Below are 23,303 nucleotides of genomic sequence, written 5' to 3' on the forward strand. Positions count from 1 at the left end.
GGGGGCAATTAACAGCAAATTAATTACTCATGCATGCCACCCTTTCTCTTTTATTACTACTTCTGGCCACCCAGAAAGCATGAAGCTCAGAGATATGAAGTAACTTCCCCACGGTCACACAGACAGGTATGGCAGAAGAGGCTTCAAGTCTAGGGCCATTCAACTAAAGACTAAGTCTTTTTCACTACTTATGCCGAAGTGCCCAGCGTTCATAAACCCCTCAATCATCTAAGACCACTGGGTTTAGTGTTTCCTTTCCTCACTCCTGAGGCATCCCCTCAGCCCTTCAATGTTATACATCACCTTCAGCAACAAGCTACTATTTGAAGAGTGTACCAGCTGGTTCCCAAAGCAGTCCCATCTTGGGAGACCAGGTCCCCTGTATCAGGCAGAGCCTAAGCATGCATGTCAGGTCTTCCCCAGACCAACTATCACTCCCAGGAGCTGCCACCAAGGAAAAAATGGTCCTCAGATTCACATGTAGCACTTTTTCTGGTTTTTACATAGCGTTTTCCCATTCTGTGCACCAGTTCCTGGGGACCCCACAGCAGTCCTGAAAGGTAGACATGGTGGAGATTTTTCACCCCTATTTTTCAGAATTAAAAAAATGAAGGTTTGGCTAACCTGCAGGAGATCCCTTCAGTATGCAACAGAGCCAACCTGGGGCTAAACACAGATCTTCAGAGTTCTTACAAGTCCCTGGAGGGTTTAACATGCCCAAGATAACTGGGAAAGAGAATGAGAAACATCTTTAAACTCCTCACACAGAGAAGATAATGGTTATTGCAAACTAATGGAAATCAGTTAATTTCCCATATTTCTGAGTTCATTCTGATGCACCAACTAGCACACAAGGGAAAAATACTCCCATGCACTGGTGGTTTCTAGGTGACTGTTTTCAGCAAGAGGCTTCAAGGTCCCCAAGAGCAGGGCCAGATGGCTGAGTCCAGACCTCCAGAACTCAAGGTCAGGAAAGCTGCCACCAGGGTAGTTCCTTCATCAATATGAAGAAATCATCAATAAGATGTCTTATATTCTTTCTTCCATACTAAGTGTTCAAAATCTACTGTGTAAAAAAAAAAAAAAAAAGAAAGAAAGAAAGAAAGAAATATTTAAATCACCACAAACTAAAAAAATCTACTAAGTGTTCAAAATGTACATTAGCACACCTCAATTCAAACTAGTCCCATTCTAAGTGCTCCAAAACCACACATGGCTAGTAGCCATAGTGTTGGAGAGCATGATTTAACAACCAAAAATCCTATGACTCACTTTTCTAACATTCCAGGATGTTAGGCCTCTGGATTCTAGAATTCTGCAGCATACTACGGTTTTTTTAATGCTACAACTGGGATTCCACCAGATTAAAATGTCTTATGAGCCCTAAGTCTGCTGTGGAGAAGGCTTTTCCCCACATGTCTTTTGTATGGAAACAAATCTGTATCCGTGCAGAGCCCAGGGGGAAGGTGGAGACTAAGAGCCCTCCCCTTGGCTGCCCCGACCACCTGGCCAGCCTGTGGGAGAGGGGGTAGGCATGACTCTCCATGTGGAGCTGCCTCCCCCACCATCCTTCCAGCTCATCTCTCCATCCATGTGCACTAGCCTGGAAGTGAGACTCCTGCCTTTGAGTCTTCCTGGGGAGGGGGTGTGGCCCTGCATCCCTCTAGTTTCTAGCCACTCTGGACAACATGGGGTGGGGGTGCTACAACAGATGGACATGGAAAATTGAAACCTCAGATAGAATCCCCCAAGGCTAGAGCCTAGAGACCTGGGAGGGCAAAAGTGAGAGGCCCTCAGTCAGGGGTTAGAGAGCCAAAAGGCCTCTCTGAGTATCACATCTGCCTTCATAGTGCAGAGGGGGAAACTGAGAACCAAGAGCAGAAGGGCTTTCTCAAGTTAGGACCAAGGTGAGTGTCACACTCTGCCAAAAGGAACTTCTGGTTAGCCAGAAGTCTCCTTTTCCTGCTTCCCAGTTCTCTTTCCCATCTCCATCTGCGGGAAAAAACAAGGAGCAAAATGTCAAGGAGGCCACAGGAAGGGTTTGCATCCGGGTGGCTGCCTTCTTGACTTTGGGATATATCTTAGTGCATTTGGGTTGCCATAACAAAATATCATAGAATGGATGGCTAAAGCACAGAAATTTGTTTTTCTCAATTCTAGAGGACAGAAGTCCAATCAAGGCTCCAGCAGATTCTGTATCTGATGAAGGCCACTGTTTCCTAGAAGGTGCTTTACTGCTGTGTCCTCCTGGTAGAAGGGGCAAATGAGTTCCCTTGGCCTACTTTTTTTTTTTTTTTTTTTTTTTTTTTGGTACCAGGGATTGAACCACTGAGCCATATCCCCAGACCTTTTGATTTTTTATTTTGAAACAGGGCCTCACTAAATTGCTCAGGACCTCATTAAGTTGCCGAAGCTGGTTTTGAACTTGTGATCTTCCTGCCTCGGCCTCCAGAATTGCTGAGATTACAGGACTGTGCCATGGTGCCAGGCTCCCTTGGCTGGTGACACATAAATCTTCAGATCATAGCAGAATACTCATGCCAGGCCCAGAAATGTCCTGATTACAGAGCCTTGCCCCAGGCTCCCCTTGAGCACATAACTCACTGCCTTAATATCACACAAAGGGCCAGCACTGAAGCTTTGAGGGCAGAGCTATGACTTGACTCAGTCTATAGAGCCAGGAGGTTAGGCTTCTGGGAGTCACTGGCTCAGCACCCATCAAGGAAACCTTCACCACTCTCTGCCCTGAGACATCCAGGTGCCCTGTAGCTGAGACAAACATCAGGAGTCACTCACAGCCACATTTTCCATGGGCTGCTTCCAGGCTGGGTTTCCCCTCTGAGGAAAGCCCCAAGGTTGTTCCTCATGGTCAGAACCAAAGAGGAAATGACAAAGATCCTGCTGCAGAAGGCAATGAAAACAGTGCAACTTGGGCCTCTAGGGATCTGGTTCTGCCAAAGCAGAGCTGGGGGAGGAAAATGGGGGTCCAGCAGGAATGTGGACCTGGAATCTAGATTTGGAAAAGTGCAAACACTGGAGTGAAGTGAGCCTGGATTCTAGTACCCAGACATGCTCCTTGGGAGGCATGTGATCTTGGGTCTGGGCTCCACCTGGGCTCCCTTCTGTTAACTGCACATGCCCATTCACAACCAGGGAAGTAAGGATCTGAGTGCATGTAGCCAAGCCCATAGGTGCTAGTTCTCACTCACATGGCCTCTGGGAAACCGTCTGGTTTCATCTGCTACTCTTTGCTGCTATATGCCCCATAAATATTTATTGAATAAAAAATGAATGAATGAATGAATGAATGCTGCCAGCCAAAAATGCAACAAAATATAGGGGAAGGCACTGAACTAGTCAATCAGGAGATCTGACAGATTTGTTTTGAAAACAATATGACAATATTGAACCCTCTTAAAGCATCCACTACGTTGTCAGACATGCTAATAACTTGAGAGCACTCAGTTCTCCCAGCAGCGCTATGACAAGGCATGATTATTATCCCCATATTCCAGGTGAGGAAATTGAGATGCAGAGAGGCTAAGTAGTCCCAGGGTCTCATTAGAGCTGAGCCTACACTTGGAACTAAACGGCTGACCCCAGAGCTCATGTTCTCCACTCTGAATGGCACTGAGGGTCCTTTTAGCCTCCTTTTTCAGGTTTCTCAAGAAAGGACTACTGTGGGGGATGAGGCTCCCCTCCTTGAGGTGGTGATCCTCGGGTTTCCAAGAGTTTTGGAGGCTCCTGCAAATCAGCCACTGGAGAGTGCATGTGGGAGATGAAGTGGGCCCTTTTTCAGAGACTAATTCTCTGCAGCTTTCCAGCTGCTTCCTGCTCCAAAGTAAGGCAGGAAACAAGGCCACCAGGAATTCTGGCTCCAGCATCTTTGCCCTCCCTCAGCCCATCCTCCCACTCCCTGCCCTGATTTCTGGATCTTCCTCTTTCTTACCCGACCATGGACCTTGAACTTGAAGTTCACTCCCAAACACACTTTCCAAAATGAGAGCAACAAGTTAAGGCTGGGAATCCAGAGACTGGGTTCTCTACATAGCCAAGGAATGGAGGATGCTTTTCTTTCTGAGTGAACAGATTTGGAGGAAACCTACCCTAGATGGGAAAGATAGGGATTGGGAGTGTGCAAGCAACTCACATGTGCACAACTAATAAAGATTCTCCATAGTGACTATGTTGGATCCTCCTGACCATCCAGGTTAGAGATGGGTTAGACTGCCAAAATTCGAATCTAACAGAAGTGAAAACCAAGATCCACAAGCATCATAATGCTCGTGACTATGCAGACATTTAAGAGCAGCAGCCAATGTCTCCCCAAGCTTCAGAGTCTATGGAATAATTATGATAATTACTACTGCTGCAAATAGTTACTGTTGCAAATAGCTCTAACTCAGCCAAGAGTTTTCCTTTCATTACCTGATTTAATCCTCTCAACAATTGTTAAGTTGTGAGTCCCATTTCACAGATGAGCAAACTGAGGCTCAAAGAAACAAGTCACATGCACAAAGTCCACTTAGTCACATCTACTAGTCAGAGTGTCAAAGTCAAATATGAACTCACATCTGTCTGGCTCCAAAGTCTCAGGCCTCATAGGGAAGATAGGGCAACCCCCAACCTGGCACAGAGTCTTCACTGTTTCCCAAAGCAGGACTCAGGACAAGTGTGGCCCCACCCAACAGCTCAAAGTTCCTGGGAAGCTTGCAAGCAGCATGCTGTGGACAATGTATCAGGCACTGCAGGGTGTGGGACCACATCTGTGAGTGAACACTCTCCACATAGCAGTAGCCCCTGATCTAGGCAAATGTAACCCTCTGATGACCTCAAAGACGAGCTCCCCACGTGGGCAGAGTCACTTGCCACTAACTCATTTACTCACCAATACCAGCCAAACGGCCCTTGTATGTCTACACACAGAAATCCACTTATTTTGCCAATCTCCCCAACCAGGACCAGCCACCTATATAATTTGCAAGGTGCAGTGCAAAATGAAAACGCAGAAGCCCTTGTTCAAAAATTAAGAATTTCAGGACAGTGACAAAAGAGCATGGGGACCCGTGCAACTGTACAGCTTGCAAGCCATGCCACCAGCTCCATCCCCACCCTGTCTCCTCCTCCTCCCTCCAGTGCCCCCACCTGCTACTTCATCCTCTTTTACAGACATGCTAAGTTCTTTCCCATCTGGGGTTTTTTTGCAAGGGCTGTTCTTCTTGTCAAGAACTCTTTTCCCAATCTCCCTCAAAACTGGGTTCTTCTCATCATTTAGGAATCTGCCTGAATATTACCTGCCTGGCCCCCCAGTCAAAAGTAGCCATCCACATAGCTTTCATCAGAACTGTATTTACACCCTTCATAATATGGACCACACCCTGTTACCTTTCATGTCTGTCAGGTTACTATATATTGTCCATCTTCCCTGCTAGAATGTCAACTTACGTGGACAAGACCCATGTCACTGAGTCCCTAGTGCCCAACCCAGGGCTTGGTGCACAGAATGAGTTCAATAACTTCGTAAAAGAGTGAATAAGTGAATGAATGAATGAGTGGACACACACCAGAACACACACCCTCCTGCCACTACATCTCCCCTCTCTCACCCTGCACCCTAGACTAGCACAGGGTGTTCTCCAAACAGTCTGGCACCCAGGGCACGCCAATACAGATAGCCGGTGGACGGCACCAAGAGAGGAAAGCAGATCCCAAGGCCCTAAAGGACAGACCACAGTGGCAAGGCCCAGGGCAAAAGAAGGAAAGAGAAAGGAGCCAACTAGAAGGAAAGAAGTAGACAGAGTCGGGACAACAAGCTGAGCTTGGTGATGATCCCATTTCCTTACTTTACTAGTGAAACTAATAATTACTATTAATACCTGGCCCTTTCATCCAGGCTGGCGGGAGGCTGCAAACATGAAAGGCCGGGGGCCTCTCACACAGGTTCCAGGGCTTCCTAACCACCAATTAAGCTTGGTAGCCCCTCCAATTACCCCTCACCCTAAGCATGCTGTGTCACCTGATTCAATGCCTTTCCAGGTGGGACCAACAGGCCACTGCTCTCTGGGCCTGGCCTTCCTCAGAAGAAAACACGAGGAACTGCAGTTGGCAGGTGGGGCTGGCAGCCCAGAAAGTCATAAGGGAGGTGACAAAAAAGAGGAACCCTACACCAAGTGGTTGAAACTCAGGAGCCCTGCCCCCATTCCCAAGGCTGCCCCCCACCCCCACTCTACCCCAGGGACCGTGAGCCTCTGGGCCCTGCCAGATGGCAGTAGGGGGAGGGCGCCCCTGGGAAAGGAGGATCTAACCAAAGAGACAGAGTCAGCAAGGCCAGCTCCTCCTCACTGCCCCAGGGTCACCCTGGCCGTGGACTCTGGTATCCTCAGGTTCTATATCATATTATCTTCCCTCAAAGAGGCCTCCTCTCAAAGCCGTGGCTGACACCAACCACTCTCTCCTGCACAGAGATGGGGCCCTCACCACCTCCACCTGCCAAGCTGCTCAGACTTGCAGGGCGGGTGCTTGCAGTGACCTTATCCAGTCTCTTGGCTCCTGGAGTCACGTCAGAAGCCCTGGTCTTTCCAATGAGCTCCAACTGCTTGTGCCACCTTTACTAGGACATCACACAAGTGATTCCAAATATAACAGGGCCTGATTACCTGTTAACTGCCATCTTCCACGCAAGCATAACATCCCCCAGCTTCCCCTTCTTGGTAGGGGTCTCAAGCCTGAACCCAGAATCATCCTCACCCCTGTTCCAATTCATCTGAAAATGCTACAGATTCTGCTTCCAAAGTCTCTCCATCATCTGCATTTCTTCATCTTCATAGCTGCCACCGTGGTCTACCTCCCCCTTGTCCATCACTTATATAACCATCTTCCCCACTCCTGTTTCCACTCCTGCTCCCCTCCCACTGACCCTCCAAACAAAACCAGAGTTGATTTTTCTTTCTTTTTTTTTTTTTTTTTTGTTGTTGCAGTACCAGGACTGAACCCAGAGGCACTTCACCACCACTGAGCTACAGCCCCAGCCAATATTATTTTGAGACAAGGTCTTATTAAGTTGCCTAGGCTGGCCTCTAATGTGCTACCCTCCTGCCTCAGTCACCCAGGTCACTGGGATTACAGGCATGTGCCACCACGCCTGGCCAGAGTGGACTTTAAAATACACCAATTAGAACATTCTGCTCCCCATTTAAAGCTCTTCACTGGCTTTCCGTGACATGGAGAATATACTCCACTGGCCCTCTGCCCTCCTGGGTGACCTCGCAGCATTACCCTCCCCTGTCATCCCTGCCTCCTTGCAGTTCTTTGGAACTTCCTGGCCTTGGCAGCTTTTGCCCTCTAAGAGTGAACCCAGTCCTGTAATCCACACAGGTCAGTCCTTTCCCTTCACACACTCACAATGATGAAGTTATTGCTGGTCTACATGTATAATGTCTACCTGTTTCCACATTAGAGGACCCAAGTCTTACCTTATCCAGTGCTGTTTTTGGTTTTTTGGTTTTGTTTTGTTTTTCCTTCTTTGGTGCTGAAGATTGAATCCAGGAGTGTTCTACCACTGAACTCCATCCCTAGCCCTTTTTACTTTTTATTTTGAAACAGGGTCTCGCTAAGTTGCCCAGGCTCAATTTGAAATTGTGATCCACCTGCCTCAGCCTCCTAAGTGGCTGGGGTACAAGCCCTGTGCCTGGCCTTCATTCACGGCTTCATCACTCACCAGTACCTGCAGATACGAGGCACCAACCAGTCTGCTGACCCAGGATCTATCCCTGTGGTGCCAAGTCAGTGGGTCCAGTTTTTCCATATGAGGGAACTCAGAGGAGGCCCTCACAAGCCAGCCTGGGGCACTCCAGAGGCTGGACACAATTTTTCCCTGAACCCCCGAATGACTGGGCGTCACCTTCTCTTCTCCTGCTCTGTAAAACAAGGATAATCATCCAAGCCCCTGCAGTGTGCTGAGGCACAAAGGAAGTGTGCACACCAAGACCTGGTCGCATCACAGCCCTGTTCTAGGGAGAATGTCTTGTCTGAAGTGCAGATAAACACAAACACACACACACACACACACCAACTTCTGGACTCAGAATCTACAAGAACGTGGGCAACAGCCAAGGCTTTCCCTGAGCAGCAAGGATCAGGCGCCATCTAGCGGGCCCTTCGGCAGAAGCAGGCAATCGCGCGGTCTGTAGGGCAGCTGCCTGGGACCCGCCCTGACTTCCCCACCTGGCAGAGCTTCCTCTGAGCCCCCTAGACTAAAGTCCTACCCCAGGGCCATTTAGGCCCAGTCCCAATCTTTGATCTCAACTCCCCAACTCCCTCCCCTTAGCCACACAGCCCTTCTCCCAAATCTGAAAGCTCCAAGTTCCCTATGACTCCAGACCTCCACTGGCTGTTGGGCTTCAGGACTCTCCTCCACCACCTCCTCCCTGTCTGGCTGACCCGGCCCACAATACACACACACACACACACACACACACACACACACACACACACATGGATATCATGTTTCTTGTTCATATTACTCATTAGAGAGTCCTTAGCAGGGGTCCTGGCACATTCATGTGGGTGTGGTAAGGAGGGAGAGGTCCTGGGCCCACAAGGGAGCTCTATGAGACACTGCAGTGTCTCACAGACAGTGCTGTGTGCTTCGGAGCAGGAGAGGCCGCCCGTGAGACCTCCAGAAAGGGGGCCTGACATTGCCTCAGCCTGCGCCATCTCCCCCTGGAGGGTGTGCACTGGCGTGACCCTGCTCACACAGCCCCCTCCTCACCTTGTTCCCCACACTCAGACAGAGACCAGAGTTCCTGTGGGTTCTGGGGCTCAGACCAAACCCAGAACCACAGTGACATCAGGACAGCTTCACAGGGAAGGACACTTTTTTTTTTTTGTACCGGGGATTGAACCAGGGGCGCTTTACCACTGAACCACATTCCCAGCCCTTTTATATTTTATTTTGCTAAATCACTAAATTGCCCAGGCCCACTAAGTTGCTTTAAACTTGCGATCCTCCTGCCTCAGCCTCCTGAGCTGCTGGGAGGAGACATGCACCACCACCACGCCCAGCTAGGGACCAACACTTGTGAAGGTCCTTCCAAGTCCCAGGGCTGTAGTTGGTGTCTGACTGCTAGCTGTGTGTCAGGATGAACTAAGTTACCCTCTCTGGGCCTTGTCTCCACCCCTTCCTCTCTCACGTTTGAAAAACTTCTCCAGGGGGAGGAGAAGATGAGCCTATGGGCAAATTAAAGTATAAACTGTTTCTAAGAGCAGGGAGTGCGAGTCTTCCAGGCTGGGCTTGGGGGTCCAGGAAAGGGCCCAGGTTTGCTTTCTCAAGGCCTATTACCCACTCTTCATTCACCCAATCAACAGACAATTAGAAGACAACCAGACTGGTTGTCAGAAATATTGGGGCTCTGCAATCAGACTGCTTAGGCCCAAATCCTGGTGTCCCACTTATAGATAAAAACTTGTTTCCTTGGTTGCAGCGTGAGGGGAATACAGTTTCTCTACTTTCTATGGTTATTGAGCGGAATCAAGGACATGAGACATTCAACTCACTGAGCACAGAGCCTGGCATGTTCCAAGTGTCCAATTAAGGCCATTATCACCACTGAACAATGGAGTGTCAGTCACTTGTGTCCTAGTCATATTTTGGTCTTATCTACCCACATACACACAGGCATGCCTTGTCCACGGTCCTCTAGTCCCTGTCCTCAGTCCCTTCCTTACACACCTCCTCAAGGCCTTCTGCTGCCCCCAGGAATTCTAGAAGGTCTGCAGCAGAACCTCCTCGGTCCCTAGTCTTTTCTCTGCATAGTCCCATTTTGTCCTAGGAAATGCAGCACTCCCCTGGGGTTGCTGCCCCTCACAGGCCTCTTGAGGGCTCTCCTTCTTCCTTCCACAACCTATGGAGTGAGAGAAGGAGGGGGCAGAAGACAGGGAACACTCCTGCTTCTCACTGCCACGTCCAGGCTATTCTCATGCCTTCCTCCCCAAAAGACCCAGCTTTAATTCCACGTCACATCCTGAGAGGCACCCAACATCAGCCCACCTTCGCACAGGGTCTCCCAGCCCCTGTGTCCACCCTGCCATCTTGGATGCTCTGCCCTGGACTCATGGTCACCCTCAGTCAATCGGTGTCTCAATTCTTGGCATTTCAATGGTCTCATGGATGATGCTTCTACTACTCTAGCCTCCAGTCTCTCGACATATTTTTATCTAACCATCTTGTCTTCCTGACCATCTCTGCCACTTGTCCCCATGGTTGTGACCAATACCTGGGACTCCTCCCTAAACCATCATCTCCATAATGCCCCCTCGTCCTTGATCATCAGCTTGAAGACACCAGCTGGCATGTTGATTTCAGTCATCCCTGACTACACTGGGACCTCTAGTCCCTCGCTCCACCCTGTACACACTGTCCCTGCCAGTGTGGACACTTGACTACTCCAGCTATCCACCTCAGCGCCACACGTGGACACATCATACTTCCTTTCACCCTCGGCTCCCCTGGCCCTCTCTTAAGCTGTCCTCTCTTGGCAAAATCACAACCCTGGTTAAATCCAATGCTCTGCAAGTTAAATCCCACTCCGTGCCTGCATCTGGGAAGCCATGCCGGCTGGAGAAAGCACCCCACACTAACCTCGAGAGGACCGACCCTAGGATGCTCAGGAACTCCATTCGATTTCTCCAGCCTTGGTGTCAAGCCTTCTCCTACCCAGCACGTTCAACTTAGAGCTGGCTGCTGCCACTTCCCTGTAGAGAGTCTCCCAAAGCCCTCCTGCCACATGCCCACCCTCCCACCTTCCTGCTGATGGCACTGAGGACACATTCTCTCTCCTACCAAAGCCTATCCTCTCACCTGAGCCCTAGAGCCCCTCACTTCTCACCCAAGCAAGGTCAAGTCTCCACTCCAGCTTTCTACTCTCTATTGGACCATCCCACCCCGAAACAGACATCTGCTAAGAACAGAATCTCTAAAAAAGAAATTTCTGCTGGATACAGTGGCGCATGCCTATAGTCCCAGTGGTTTGGGAGGCTGAGGCAAAAGAGGATTGCAAGTTCAAAGCCAGCCTCAGCAACTTAGTGAGGCCCTAAGCAACTGAGCAAGACCCTGTCTCTTAACTAAAATATAAAAAGGGCTGGGGATGTGGGTCAGAGGTTTAGCACCCAATCCCTGATATCAATTAAAAAAAAAAAAAAAAGAAAGAAAGAAAGAAATTTCCCCATTCTCCATCTGCCCCTTTGCAACAAACTCAAAAGCTATCTACACCTCCCTCTTTCTCTCTTAAATATACTCACTTCAAGCTTTCGCCATTCCTCCAGCTCCCCCATCCCATGAAACCTGCTCGTATCATGGTCCCTGGTGGTCACTCTCGGCGCCCATCCTACGGACCTCTCAGTGCCCCAACACAGCTGCCCACTCCCCTTCCCGACTGTGTCTTCATGTGACTTCCTGGAACACTTTCGTGGAGTCCCCAATCTCACCCTCACTACTTCCTTCTCACTCGCTGCCTCCTCCTTATTCCATCGCGTGCACCCGCACATGTGCAAGGATCCCAGGGCTCCGTGCACGCAAGGCAAGCACTCCACCACAGAGCCCCCCACGCTCTCGACACTCCATCCTTAGAGCTCTTTTCCACCTACACCACGGCCCTCAGTTGTCACAGTCCCCGATTTGAAATATCACCCCTATGTCCAAGACCCCAGATTTACACACCAGCCCAGGCCTACTCCTCAATTCCAGGTTCATCCAACCTGACAACCTCCTGGACATGTCCAGTTGGTGTGTAATAACACCCCAAACTCAGGCCTAAGACCAACTCGGGTCTCCCCTCCGAGCCCTCACCCCCCTCAGCCTCCCAGCCCGGCGGCTGCAGCTTCACCCTTCAGGTACCCCAGCCCTGACTGCGGGAGTTGGCTCTCAGCGCTCTTCCTCCAGCCCATGTCTCGTCTCATCTGCAGGAAATCCTGTTGGATCTACTTTCAAAGTTACAGGCAGATTTGAACCACTTCTCTCTGCCTCCACTGAGGCCCCCCTGGTCTCGGCTATCAATACATTTCACTTGGTTTACTGCAAAAGCCTCTTAACCCTGATCCTGCTTCTATTTCTGCCCCTCACCCCTCCAGAGGCTGAGTGGGCTCCGCACAGAGCATCCACAGTGAACCCATTAAAACAAGCCAGACCTCCCTCCTCTGCTCAAAACCCTCAACAGCTCCACGCAGAGCAAAACCAAAGTCTTTACAATGCCCTGTGGGGCCACATGACCTCTGATCATTACATTGCCTCTCTGACCACCCCCTCCAGTGCCACTCCATTCCAGCCACACTGGCTCCCACCACCCCGGTTCCCACCACCCCCAGAATATGCCCCCCCACTTCCGCCTTTGGGCATGCGCACGTGCCCAGGAGCCCCAAAAAGATCTTCCCCTAGATGCTGGCAACACTCCCTTCCGCATCTCCCTCAGGCCTCTGCTCAAACCTCTCCTCCAGACTCCCGCCTTCTGCATTGAATTCTGCCACCTGCCCGACCCCTTTCCCTTCCTAAGCAAGGTCATGTCTCCATGCCTGGCTTTTTCTTCCTTCCCTAGACTGACGGCCTACTAACATAATGGGAAAGTTACTCAGATGCTGCAGCTGCTCTTTCTTCCAGAATGTCAACTTTAAGAGGGTGGGAATCATTGTCTGATTTGGTCATCAATGTATCCCAAGTGTCAAGAACCTAGACACATACGCAATGCTCACAGCCTTCACTGATGGAATGACTAAGCTGTGAGTGGTGAGCACACTCCTGTACTCACAGTGCTGACAGTGTATGGAGTCGGGTGGGATGAGAAAGAGAAGAGGCAAGACACTGCAGGAGTGCTCTGCTGCTCCTCCAATCTGATCGCTCATCCCTCTCCCCTTTTCACAGTACACTAGTCATACCAGCTAAGTTTTAATTATTTGAACTCTCCAAACACATTCTTACCTCAGGACCTTTGCACGTATGATTCTCCACACTCAGACCATTCTTCCATTCTTCCTGTCTTAATTTAGCTAATTTCTACTTCATATATTTACTCATTTTTCCATTACTGAGTATTGAACCCAGGGATACTATACCAGTAAGCCACATCCTCAGCCCTTCTTTTTTTTTTTTTTTAATATATTTTTTTTAGTTGTAGATGGACACAATATTTTCATTTTTATTTATTTATTTTTATGTGGTGATGAGGCTCAAAACCAGGGCCTCATGCATGCAAGGCAAGCGCTTCACCACTGAGCCACAACCCCAGCCCACCTCAGCCCTTCTTAATTTTTATTTTAAGACAGGATCCTACTAAGTTTCCAAGGCTGGCTTCAAACTTGTGATCCTCCTGCCTTAGCCTCTGGAGTAGCTGAGGTTACAGATACGTGCCACTCCATGCTTCAGCTTCCCTACTCTACTTTCAAGTCTTAGTTTAAACACCATTATGATTGTATTCTAGAGCTTGGCTACAGAGTAGGAGTCCAACAAAGATATATGTTTTCAACAATTTTTTTTTTTTTTTTTTTTTTTTTTTGGTACTAGGGATTGAACCCAGAGGCACTTTACCACTGAGCCACATCCCCAGCCCTTCTTATTTTTTATTTTGAGTCAAGGTCTAAGTTGCTCAGGGCCTCATTTAGTTGCTGAGACTGGCTTCAAACTTGCAATCCTCCTGTCTCAGCCTCCCAAGTCACTGGAATTACAGGCATGTGCCACCACGCCAGAATCAATATGTTTTTTTGTTTTGTTTTGTTTTTTGGTGCTGGGGATCTAACCCAGGGCCTTGTGCATGCAAGGCAAGCACTCTACCAACTGAGCTATATCCCCAGCCCTAGAATCAATATGTTTTTAAAAGCACTATTATTATACCATTTTATATATGAGAAAACTAATCCCTAGATAGGCTCTAATTTTTATTCAAGAATACACAGCTAAAAACTATTTGTAGAATCACAAATGTGTTGATTAAATAATCCAAGAGGAGTTTTGAAGTAGTAACTACTATAGTTTCTGAAATAAGACTTCTCTTATTTCTCTGTGGAAAAATCTGTCCTGAAGAAACTGTGTGGGCTGCCTTTGGCCACACTCCCTCCACAAAGCCTTCGCTCTGCCAGGTGGAGAGGTCTCTGTTCAGTACAATGATGATTCAAAGCAGGAGCTCATCCCACAATACTCCAGTCTCCACCACTATCCTGACTCTGCTGGGGAACACACTACCTGGGAACAAAAAGCCCTGGCCTTCAAAGAACACAGAGAGACAATTAATAGAAGAGATGTAAATGGTCAAAACATTCAGAAAGATGTCTGACTTCACTAATCATGAAGAGAAGGGATGCAACAAGGATGTACTTAGCTTCTCAGCTTATAGAAGTGAAGTGATACAAACTTTCGGAGAAAAATTTAACAACATATATCAAAGTTTAATGCCAGAAACAATGGATTACGTTTGTAATCCCAGTGATTCGGGAGGCTGAGGCAAGAGGATCACAAGTCTGAGGCCAGCCTCAGCAATTTCATGAGGCCCTAAGCAAGAATAGCAATGCCTTTCTCAAAAATAAAAAGGGCTGGAGACATGGCTCACTGGTAAAATGCCCCTAGGTTCAATCCCTGATACCAAAAAAAAAAATTTTTTTAAATGCATGTTCACTTTGATTTCAAGCAATTTACCTTGAGGAAGGGATAGCAGAAGTGGGTTATTTTTGTTGTTGTTTTGTTTGGTTGAAGAAATGGGGTCTCATTACATTGCCCAGGCTGGCCCCAAACTCCTGGGCTCAAGCAATCCTCCTGCCTCAGCCTCCTGGGCATCTGGTACCACCACAGGCTGTGCCACCACATCCAGGACAAGTGTGTTCTTGACAGTTTTATATTTGAAAATTCTGGAGATTAATCTAAACATCCATCGATAGAGAACTGGTTAAATAAGCAATTATACAGCCATACAAAGTAATACCAATAGTAGTTAAAAAGACACAATATGGTAACTAGTAAGGAAGAGGATTTCTGGGAACACAGTTGAAAAGATGAATTTTGGGGGGAGACTTTGGTATACTTTTTGGTACCTTTAAAAAAATGTTTGTGTGGGACTGGGGTTGTGGCTCAGCACTAGAGCACTTGCCTAGCACGTGCAAGGCCCTGGATTTGATCCTCAGCACCACATAAATAAATAGAATAAAGCTATTATGTCCAACTACAACTAAAAAATAAATATTTTTTTAAAAGTTTGTGAATGACTTTATATTCAAATATTAAATATTTCTTTTAAAAATGCTATAGGGTGCTGGGGTTATGGCTCAAAGGTAGAGCGCTCATCTAGCATGCATGAGACCCTGGGTTCGATCCTCAGCACAACATAAAAATAAAATAAAGATGTTGTGTCCACCTACACCTAAAAAAAGTAAACAAATTTTTTTAAAAAAGTGCTATAGGGCCAGGAATAGTGGCTCACAACTGTAATCCCAGTTACCCTGGAGGCTGAGGCAGGAGGATCTCAAGTTTGAGATCAGCCTAGACAACTCAGTGAGACCCTGTTTCAAATAAAATTTAGAAACAAAAGGGCTAAGGATATAGCTCAGTGGTAGGGTGATTGCTTAGTGTACATGAGGTCCTAGATTAATACCCAGTACTGCAAAATTAAATAAATAAACAAGCAAGGAAATAAATAAATACATAAAAAGCCACAGATTTCTACTGGTTGTTATGGAAAGGTATCTACAATGATGTTGGATGAAAAAAAGCAAAATAGCAAATAAAATATAATTTTCTTTTACATAAAATTATAGATTATGTACTAAAGATATTGGTATACATGTGGGTATAAAATGTTTCTGGAATGACGTACTTTAATTTCGTCATAGTGTATTTCTAAAAGGAAAACTTGGGGGGCAATTTTTACTTTTTTACTACATACTTCTCTGTATTGTGTGGACTATTTATAATGAGCATAGCTTTTTTTTTTAAACCATAAAAGGCAAATTATTGTAAAGCTCTTTTTTTTTTCTTAAAAAAGAGAGTCCTTCAGCCTTAAAGAAGAATGAAATTATGGCATTTGCTGGTAAGTGGATGGAGCTAGAGAACATCATGCTTAGGGAAATAAGCCAATCCCCAAAAGCCTAAGTCCAAATGTTTTCTCTGATATTCCAACACTAACACACAATAAGGGGCAGGGCTAGGGAGGAAGAGAGGTACTTTGGATTAGGTAGTGGGGGTAGGAAGGACAGTGGAACCATCTGACATTATTACCTTATGTACATATATGATTACACAACCTGTGTGATTCCACTCATTTACAATCAGAAGAATGAGAAATTATATTCCACTTATATATGATGTGTCAAAATGCATTCTACTGTCATGTATAACTAATTACAAAAAAAAAATTTAAAAAGGAGAAAGTCTTTTCCTGTATGAACATGCATAAGTGATTCCTGGGAAGGACATGTGCCTAGTTATGAACAGCAGTGATTAAGACTGTTACTTCTTTTTTCTTTCTTGTTCTTTTCATGTTTCTGTAATTAATTGTTTCTTTTGTTATTGTTGTTTTGATACCAGGGATTGAACCCAGGGGCACTAAATCACTGAGCCACATCCCCATCTCTTTTTTTATTGTATATTATTTAGAAGCAGGATCTCACTGAGTTACTCAGGGCCTCACTAAATTGCTGAGGCTGGCTTTGAACTCATGATCCTCCTGCCTCAGCCTCTGGAGCTGCTGAGATTACAGGCATGCACAACCATGCCCAGCAATTACTTGTTTTTATAAAGTGGAAAATTTTTTGAAAAATTTTGGCCAAGTATAATGGCCCCTGAGTTCAATCCCGAGTACAAAAAAAAAAAGCCTACATAAACTGAAGTCTTTCAAAGTGGTCAACAGCTCATACAGACATATCCTATTCTTCATGCTAGCTCATTTTTTCCAACATACACAATATCTACATTTCATTATATAGATTTCATATATATTGTGCATGCAATGTATGCATGTTTACCCAGTTCTGCTAGATACACTTATTGGCCCTTTCCACATCTCCATCTACACATTCTTCCAGTCCTTCAAGGTCCTTCTATATTATTATTAAAGGGATATATGGAAATGGCTATTGAGCATACAAGTTTTAAATCAGAATCTCATATCCACTACAATTATGTGGTCTCTGTTAACATCCCTCATCTGTACAAGGGAAACCAAAAGGCTGCTTGAAAATATGAGAATTAAATGAAGCATATAAATTGCTTAGCACAGGCTGCCATATAAACATTCTTATTTTGCTCGGAGCTGCACAAAATAAGTCTCTTGTTGTTCTTCCCCTCCGTGACACTAGGTGCGCTGCCACTCCCAGGATGGTAGGCTACGGGTTTGGACGGCGGAAGTCTATCTAGTCGCGGCCCCCCGCCATCTTGGAACATAAACCCGCCTCACCTCGTGGGTGTATCCGCTTCGTTCGGTCCCGTAGGCAAGCCCGTTTGCGCAACACTCATCCCCGTGCCTCTTTTCGCTCTCCCTTAAGTAAACTATCTTCCCCGAGGGCGGAGTCTTAGTCTTTTCGTGAGCAATAAAAGCGTCGAATTCCGGGAGCCGACCTCGCCCCCGTGACCTCAGCGGTATACTTCCGGCAGTCGGAAATGACCCATCGCCCCGCCCCTTCCCAATCTCTCTTTCCGGTGGCAGAGTCTGGAGGCGACGCGCAGGTATGAGGCCCAGGCACCATAATCTTGCGGCATCCTGTGGCCAGAGGGCCCGGCGGGGCTCGGGACGTGGTAGTGGGGTCTTTCCGCGGAAGCCAAGTCAGGTGCTGGGCAAGAGACGCCCTACCGGCAGACTCCGAGCCCGGCCAGTCTAGGATCAATTTCGCGCCTTGTCTTGGAAGGAGGTCGCCTGGTTTAAAGTGGGGGAGGGGGGCTTATTTCTGTGAAGTGGACACGAACTCGAGTCCAGGACTTGGCCGTGAACTAAGTCACGTTTCAGCGACTGCACAGCGTGACTTACGGGACCCAGAGACCGTGGTCTGTGGGCTCCTCCCACCCTACCCCGCTAGCTTCTTCCTGGGCGATTGCAGACCCGTGTCTAATCTCAAGTTAGGATTTGCAAAATAGGACTAATAGCGTCTGTCCTGTGCGGTTGTAGTGAGAATTCAGGGAGAGGATGCAGGAAAGACTCGGGGCCTGTGTTGGGTGCTTCTGAATCAGGGTGATTCTTGATGCTAGTTCTGGGCCCTTGGGGCCCGACTCAGAAGCTGATGGTAGGAACTGCACATCAGTGTTTGAGGTATGTTAATACCCCTGAGTGACCATTTCCTCAACACTTGAGGGCCTTAGGATAGGGGAAATGCAGGTAGACACTGGATATAATACTCGCTTAGGTAAGATTTCCTGTGGCACCTTCCTTAACAGTACTTACCCACTGAGTACCAATTTCGTTTATCTAGTTTGAAGGTGGGAATAGGTGGTTTTGCACACAAGAAAGGCACCAGAGAGATCCAGGAGCACTGGAATCAGACTTTTAAAATCTAGGGTAATTGTGAAGTAGAAGGATCTGGCCAGAGTACAGGGCTGAAATGGGGTGATCTTAGGTGTCTTAACTCCTTCTGCAGGCTATAGCCTGATTTCATTTGAGCCCTTCATAGTTTGGGTGTCTTCTGATAACGTTAAGAAATTGTTCTGATGTTTGAGCCTCAGAGGGGTTAGAAGGCCTGGGGCTTTAGGCAGGAAGCAGTCCTTCTAGCCTTGCCCATTCTCCTCATCTTCCTGTCAGTGTGCCTTTTTTGCTAGTCCTATGTTCCTGTGATTTCACTTAACATTATAGACGATGTCAGGTTAGAGCTATTTGGTTTCATGAACCAACTGGATTTCTGGAGTGGGTCTTTTTCTGGTGGGCATGTTTTAGTGCCTTTAATATTTGGTGTTAGTAAAGTTTAAGGACTTGGTTCTAAGCAGTAGTAGAAGGAGATAAGTTGGTAGGCGAAGATGATTTAGATTGGCTTTGGGAGAGAACAGGTAGAGCATAGAATTAGGAAATGAGGGTTGAGGGCCATATTGGTAAAAGATCCCTGAATGCTAAGCTAAGGAATTGGTTCAGAATTCAGATGTGGCCAGTTTATTTTCCCCATTTGAATAAAGAATCTTTGGAGCACCATTGCTGATACATAGATAGGTATTAGCCTTGGCATTGCCTTTTAGTATATAGTATTTCAGGCTTCTTTGGGTCTAGCCTGTGTATAGTATCCAGGGCCAGGAAACCTAGAAGTACTCCTAGCAGTACTGTGTGTGGATCAAGAATTAATCTAAACGGGTTCTGATTTCTGCAACTGAATTGCTATGTTACCCTGGATAAATAAACAAAAGGTTTTTTTTTTAATCTTAATATATTTGAAACAAGAAGGGTCAGAAAGAATTGATTTGCCAGCTGAGGATGTAGCTCAGTGGTAGAGCACTTGCCTAGCATGTGTAAGACCTTGGGTTCCATCCCTCGTACCTCTGAAAACATAATTGATTCGCCCAGTTAAATAAAATTGCCAGTTGAACTCGGGTCTGCAGAGACCTAAGCGTGTGTTATCCTTATTTTGAGTAGAAATTAGGGGTACTTTTGGTCAGCTGCTAGAATGTAGGCTTATCCTAAAGGTTCTGTGTAGCTATGCTTTGGTAGTTTCTGGAGAAGGGTTACCTAATGGCACATTGCTTTTTAGCCACTAGTTGACATCAACCAAGTACAGGAAAAAATGGGTTTTAGTGAGACACAGATGAGAAAGTACACCATAGTCCTAGGTATAGGGAATCAGGGACAAAAAGAAGCAAAATTTGGGATTTCTTTAAAAGTTACAAACAGCAGATTCTGGGTGGTTTGGTTTGTGTGCGTGTATGTGCGTGTGCACGCTTGCTTGCGTGCCAGAGATTAAACCCAAGGGCACTTAATTGCTGAGCCATATCCCTGATCCTTTTCATTTTTTTATCTTGAGACAGGGCCTCACTAAGTTTCTGAGGCTGGCCCTGAATTTATAATCCTTCTGCCTCAGCCCCCTGAGCTGTGCTCAGATTTCAGGCATGCACCATCACACCTAGCTATGGAAATCTTGTCATTAACACTAAGGTTCTTTTTATTCAGAAATGGCACCTCGCAAGGGAAAGGAAAAGAAGGAAGAACAGGTCATCAGCCTTGGACCTCAGGTGGCTGAAGGAGAGAATGTATTTGGTGTCTGCCACATCTTTGCATCCTTCAATGACACCTTTGTGCACGTCACTGATCTTTCTGGCAAGTGAGTACCTGGGTGGAGAGGCACAAAATCCACCTGGCAAGAGGCTGAGGGAAGAAATGTCCCTAGTTTAGGAAGTTCTGTCTAAAGAATTAATGCTTTGTCCAGGTAAGGAAATGTGTTTGCTCGTTTTGTCCAAAAATGCAGAATTTTCTAGGAATTAAAAGGAGACATTCTTTGATTTTTCTCCTACATAAAATGAAGATATTAATACACACCTCATAGACTAATCTTTAAAGATTGAATGCAAAAGTAAAATATAAAGTTTAGCTGTATTGTGTCTTTTAGCCCACTAAACTGAACCCCATGAAGTCAGAGCTCATGACTCTCTTGTCCAGGATCAGGATATATACTCAAGTTGACTCAAGCTCTGCCATACCTGAGTTGTGGCAGTCTTTATTTGTTAGACATGATAATCACTTAGTGAATCATTGTTGGGAGATGAAAAAGAATGACTCTGCTTTTGTCCCCAGGGAAACCATCTGTCGTGTGACAGGTGGGATGAAGGTGAAGGCTGACAGAGATGAATCTTCTCCATATGCTGCCATGTTGGCTGCCCAGGACGTAGCCCAGAGGTGCAAGGAGCTAGGCATCACTGCCCTACATATCAAACTCCGGGCCACAGGAGGAAACAGGTATATAAGGCTGGAGATGGGTGGTGGTAAGACAGCTGGACTTAGGTGCCAGAACACTTAGATTTGAGAGATTTGGTTTTCTGTTGTAATCTGAAATAAGATATTTTAGGCATATACATATAATTGGCTCCTGGATGTACCCCACCCTTATCAAGTGCCCACTATATACCAATCGCTATGTTTCCAAAACTAGGGGAAAAAAAGTAAAGGAAGAAAGCAGATAATGACTTTGACCTCCTTGTATGGAACTTAGGCTTGTAGGAGAGTCAGACTTTAAGCAAATAGAGCAGCAGTGGATGTGTGACCTCTATTTGTGGCAAACGCTAAGAAGAGAATGTATGATAACATATTTTCAACTAAGGCCTAAATGATATCCAGAAGTCTTTCAGAGAGAGCAAGACAGAAGGAGGGTATTCCAGCTAGATACAGTTGCAAGAAAAAGTTCTTGGGGTAAGGATGAGCTTGGGCAACTATGAGGAGGAAAGTATCATGAGGTATGATTGGAGAGATGTAGGGGTGGAGCCTTGCTGGTCTTATAGAACAGGACAACAATTTGGGCTTTATTGGGCATGAAAGCTAGAATAAATGATTGCCAGGTAGGGTGTAGACCAGATAGAAAGCTGTTCAAGTGGTCCCATGCAGAGGTGGTAGTGTCTTGGACAGAGCAGCAAAGAAGACTTAAGAGTCACAGCATGTGGCATGAAGGGAGGGGGCTTTACCTGGCTGCAGGCAGAGCAGGGCAAACTGACCTATGACTAGGTTGACCTGCTGTTCTTTTTTTGTACTGTCTATACAAATTACTCTAATAATAGTTAAAGGAATTTTTGTTTGTTGGCTATACAACAGAAGTGATAGTAACCCCACTAAGCCTAAAATATTTATTGTCTGGCCCTTTACACGAGGTTTGTCATTAGAGAATTGTGAACTAGAAAATTTATGAGATCTTATGGAGATTACCATTGACTTGTCTAACTTGAACTTCTACTTCCTAGGACCAAGACCCCTGGACCTGGGGCCCAGTCAGCTCTCAGAGCCCTAGCTCGTTCGGGAATGAAGATTGGGCGGATTGGTAAGTCTCCCCCTCACAAACACACACAGGTTAGTTTTGAAACTAACCTGGCACCTACTGATCTTAAATTTTTTTAATAAATGGGGACCAGGGGGTATAAGTCTCAGAATTCCAAGAAATGTAATGAAACCTTATTGTGTAGGAGCCACCCAGGGGGTATTTATTGATCCCAGAAATCATATACCGCTCCTATTTTGTACAGAGCCTGGTTTGGTGTCTCTTGGCAGTTACATTTGCTGAAAGGAGCTGCATGGTGTTCTTCCCATCTGCGTTTGGATGGCCTAGTGTCATTTCTAAATGTCTTCCTGATTTTGAGGTTGAGACATTGACAGGGAATTTTGAGGATGTGGAAGGTGGGACCATTCCCCATTCATCTGTTGATAATAGGAACACATTTGGGGAACAATAGGATCTACTGCTGAATGGTTAGACCATTGGCCTAGGGAGGCCTGGGGTTCTTCCCATCCAGCTCCAGGCACTGATGTTTTCTCTTCTCCCCACAGAGGATGTCACCCCCATCCCCTCCGACAGCACCCGCAGGAAGGGGGGTCGCCGTGGTCGCCGTCTGTGAACAGGACTCCTCAGATTATTTTCTGTTAATAAATGCCTTGTAAGCTATTTCAACACTAGTCTTTTCTTGTGTAGGAGCCACCCAGGGGGTATTTATTTCCCTCCACTTATCTAGGTGTGATGAGGGCATGAGCTGACATGAGGTTCTTGGGGCAGTGACAAAATATTATATTGCTTCAGAAGATGTAAAAGACATCATGCAGGAACATAAGTGGAACTGTTTGGGCCCTTGGTGTAGAACAGGTGAACCTGGGTTCTGCACACTGGCTTCCTGGAAGAGGTGAGGTACTAGGGCTTACTTGGGTCTTTTCCATACTTGCTTGTTGTGGTGTTAAGCTTCCTCAGTCACCTAAAGCAAATCAAGGCCTTGGAGACCTTGTTTTGAAAATGAAGATGTTGGTTCTAAAAATGAACCAATTCTTAAAGAGCCAGAGCAGAGTGGGAACTGTTGATCCAAGTGTAGCTTGAGCAGAAGAGGAGCCTTCCAGGCCTGAGCCATATATAAACACAAGTGGGCGTGTATCTCCCCCCACACCTTCTGTGCAAAATGCGCCGCTCACTCTGCTGTGCCTTGCTTTTCTTTACTTGGCAGATCTTAGAGATTGTTCCACATCGGTACATAAAGTACATAAAGATTCAGCCACCCCACAAATACACACCAAGTCCTATTTTCTCATCAGCAATAAAAAGAAAAGTTCTTGCTTTTCCGGAAGCTTGATTCCAGCTCCAAGGACACAGTGGCACCAGATGGTGCTGAATGTTCTGCAAGGGATTGCCAC

At 46.5% G+C, this 23,303-nt stretch overlaps 2 protein-coding genes across 2 annotated transcripts in view; one reads left to right on the forward strand and one right to left on the reverse strand.

Moving 5' to 3' along the window:
- Ndst1 (N-deacetylase and N-sulfotransferase 1) overlaps nt 1-17,595 on the reverse strand; it is an 84,502-nt gene extending 66,907 nt beyond the window's left edge. Inside the window, exon 1 of the mRNA XM_076856711.1 lies at nt 17,424-17,595. The gene's annotated coding sequence lies outside the window, so the exon portion shown is untranslated. The remainder of the gene's footprint in view (nt 1-17,423) is intronic.
- Nucleotides 17,589-22,578, forward strand: Rps14 (ribosomal protein S14). The gene is made up of 5 exons (XM_076856715.1): nt 17,589-17,692; nt 20,103-20,253; nt 20,724-20,885; nt 21,878-21,954; nt 22,458-22,578. Exons 2-5 carry the CDS (start codon nt 20,105-20,107, stop codon nt 22,523-22,525), a joined length of 456 nt encoding a protein of 151 aa, XP_076712830.1. The 5' UTR covers nt 17,589-17,692; nt 20,103-20,104; the 3' UTR covers nt 22,526-22,578.
- The last annotated feature ends 725 nt before the right edge of the window (nt 22,579-23,303 follow it).

Source organism: Callospermophilus lateralis, chromosome 5, assembly GCF_048772815.1.
Source record: "Callospermophilus lateralis isolate mCalLat2 chromosome 5, mCalLat2.hap1, whole genome shotgun sequence".
Taxonomy (NCBI): domain Eukaryota; kingdom Metazoa; phylum Chordata; class Mammalia; order Rodentia; family Sciuridae; genus Callospermophilus; species Callospermophilus lateralis.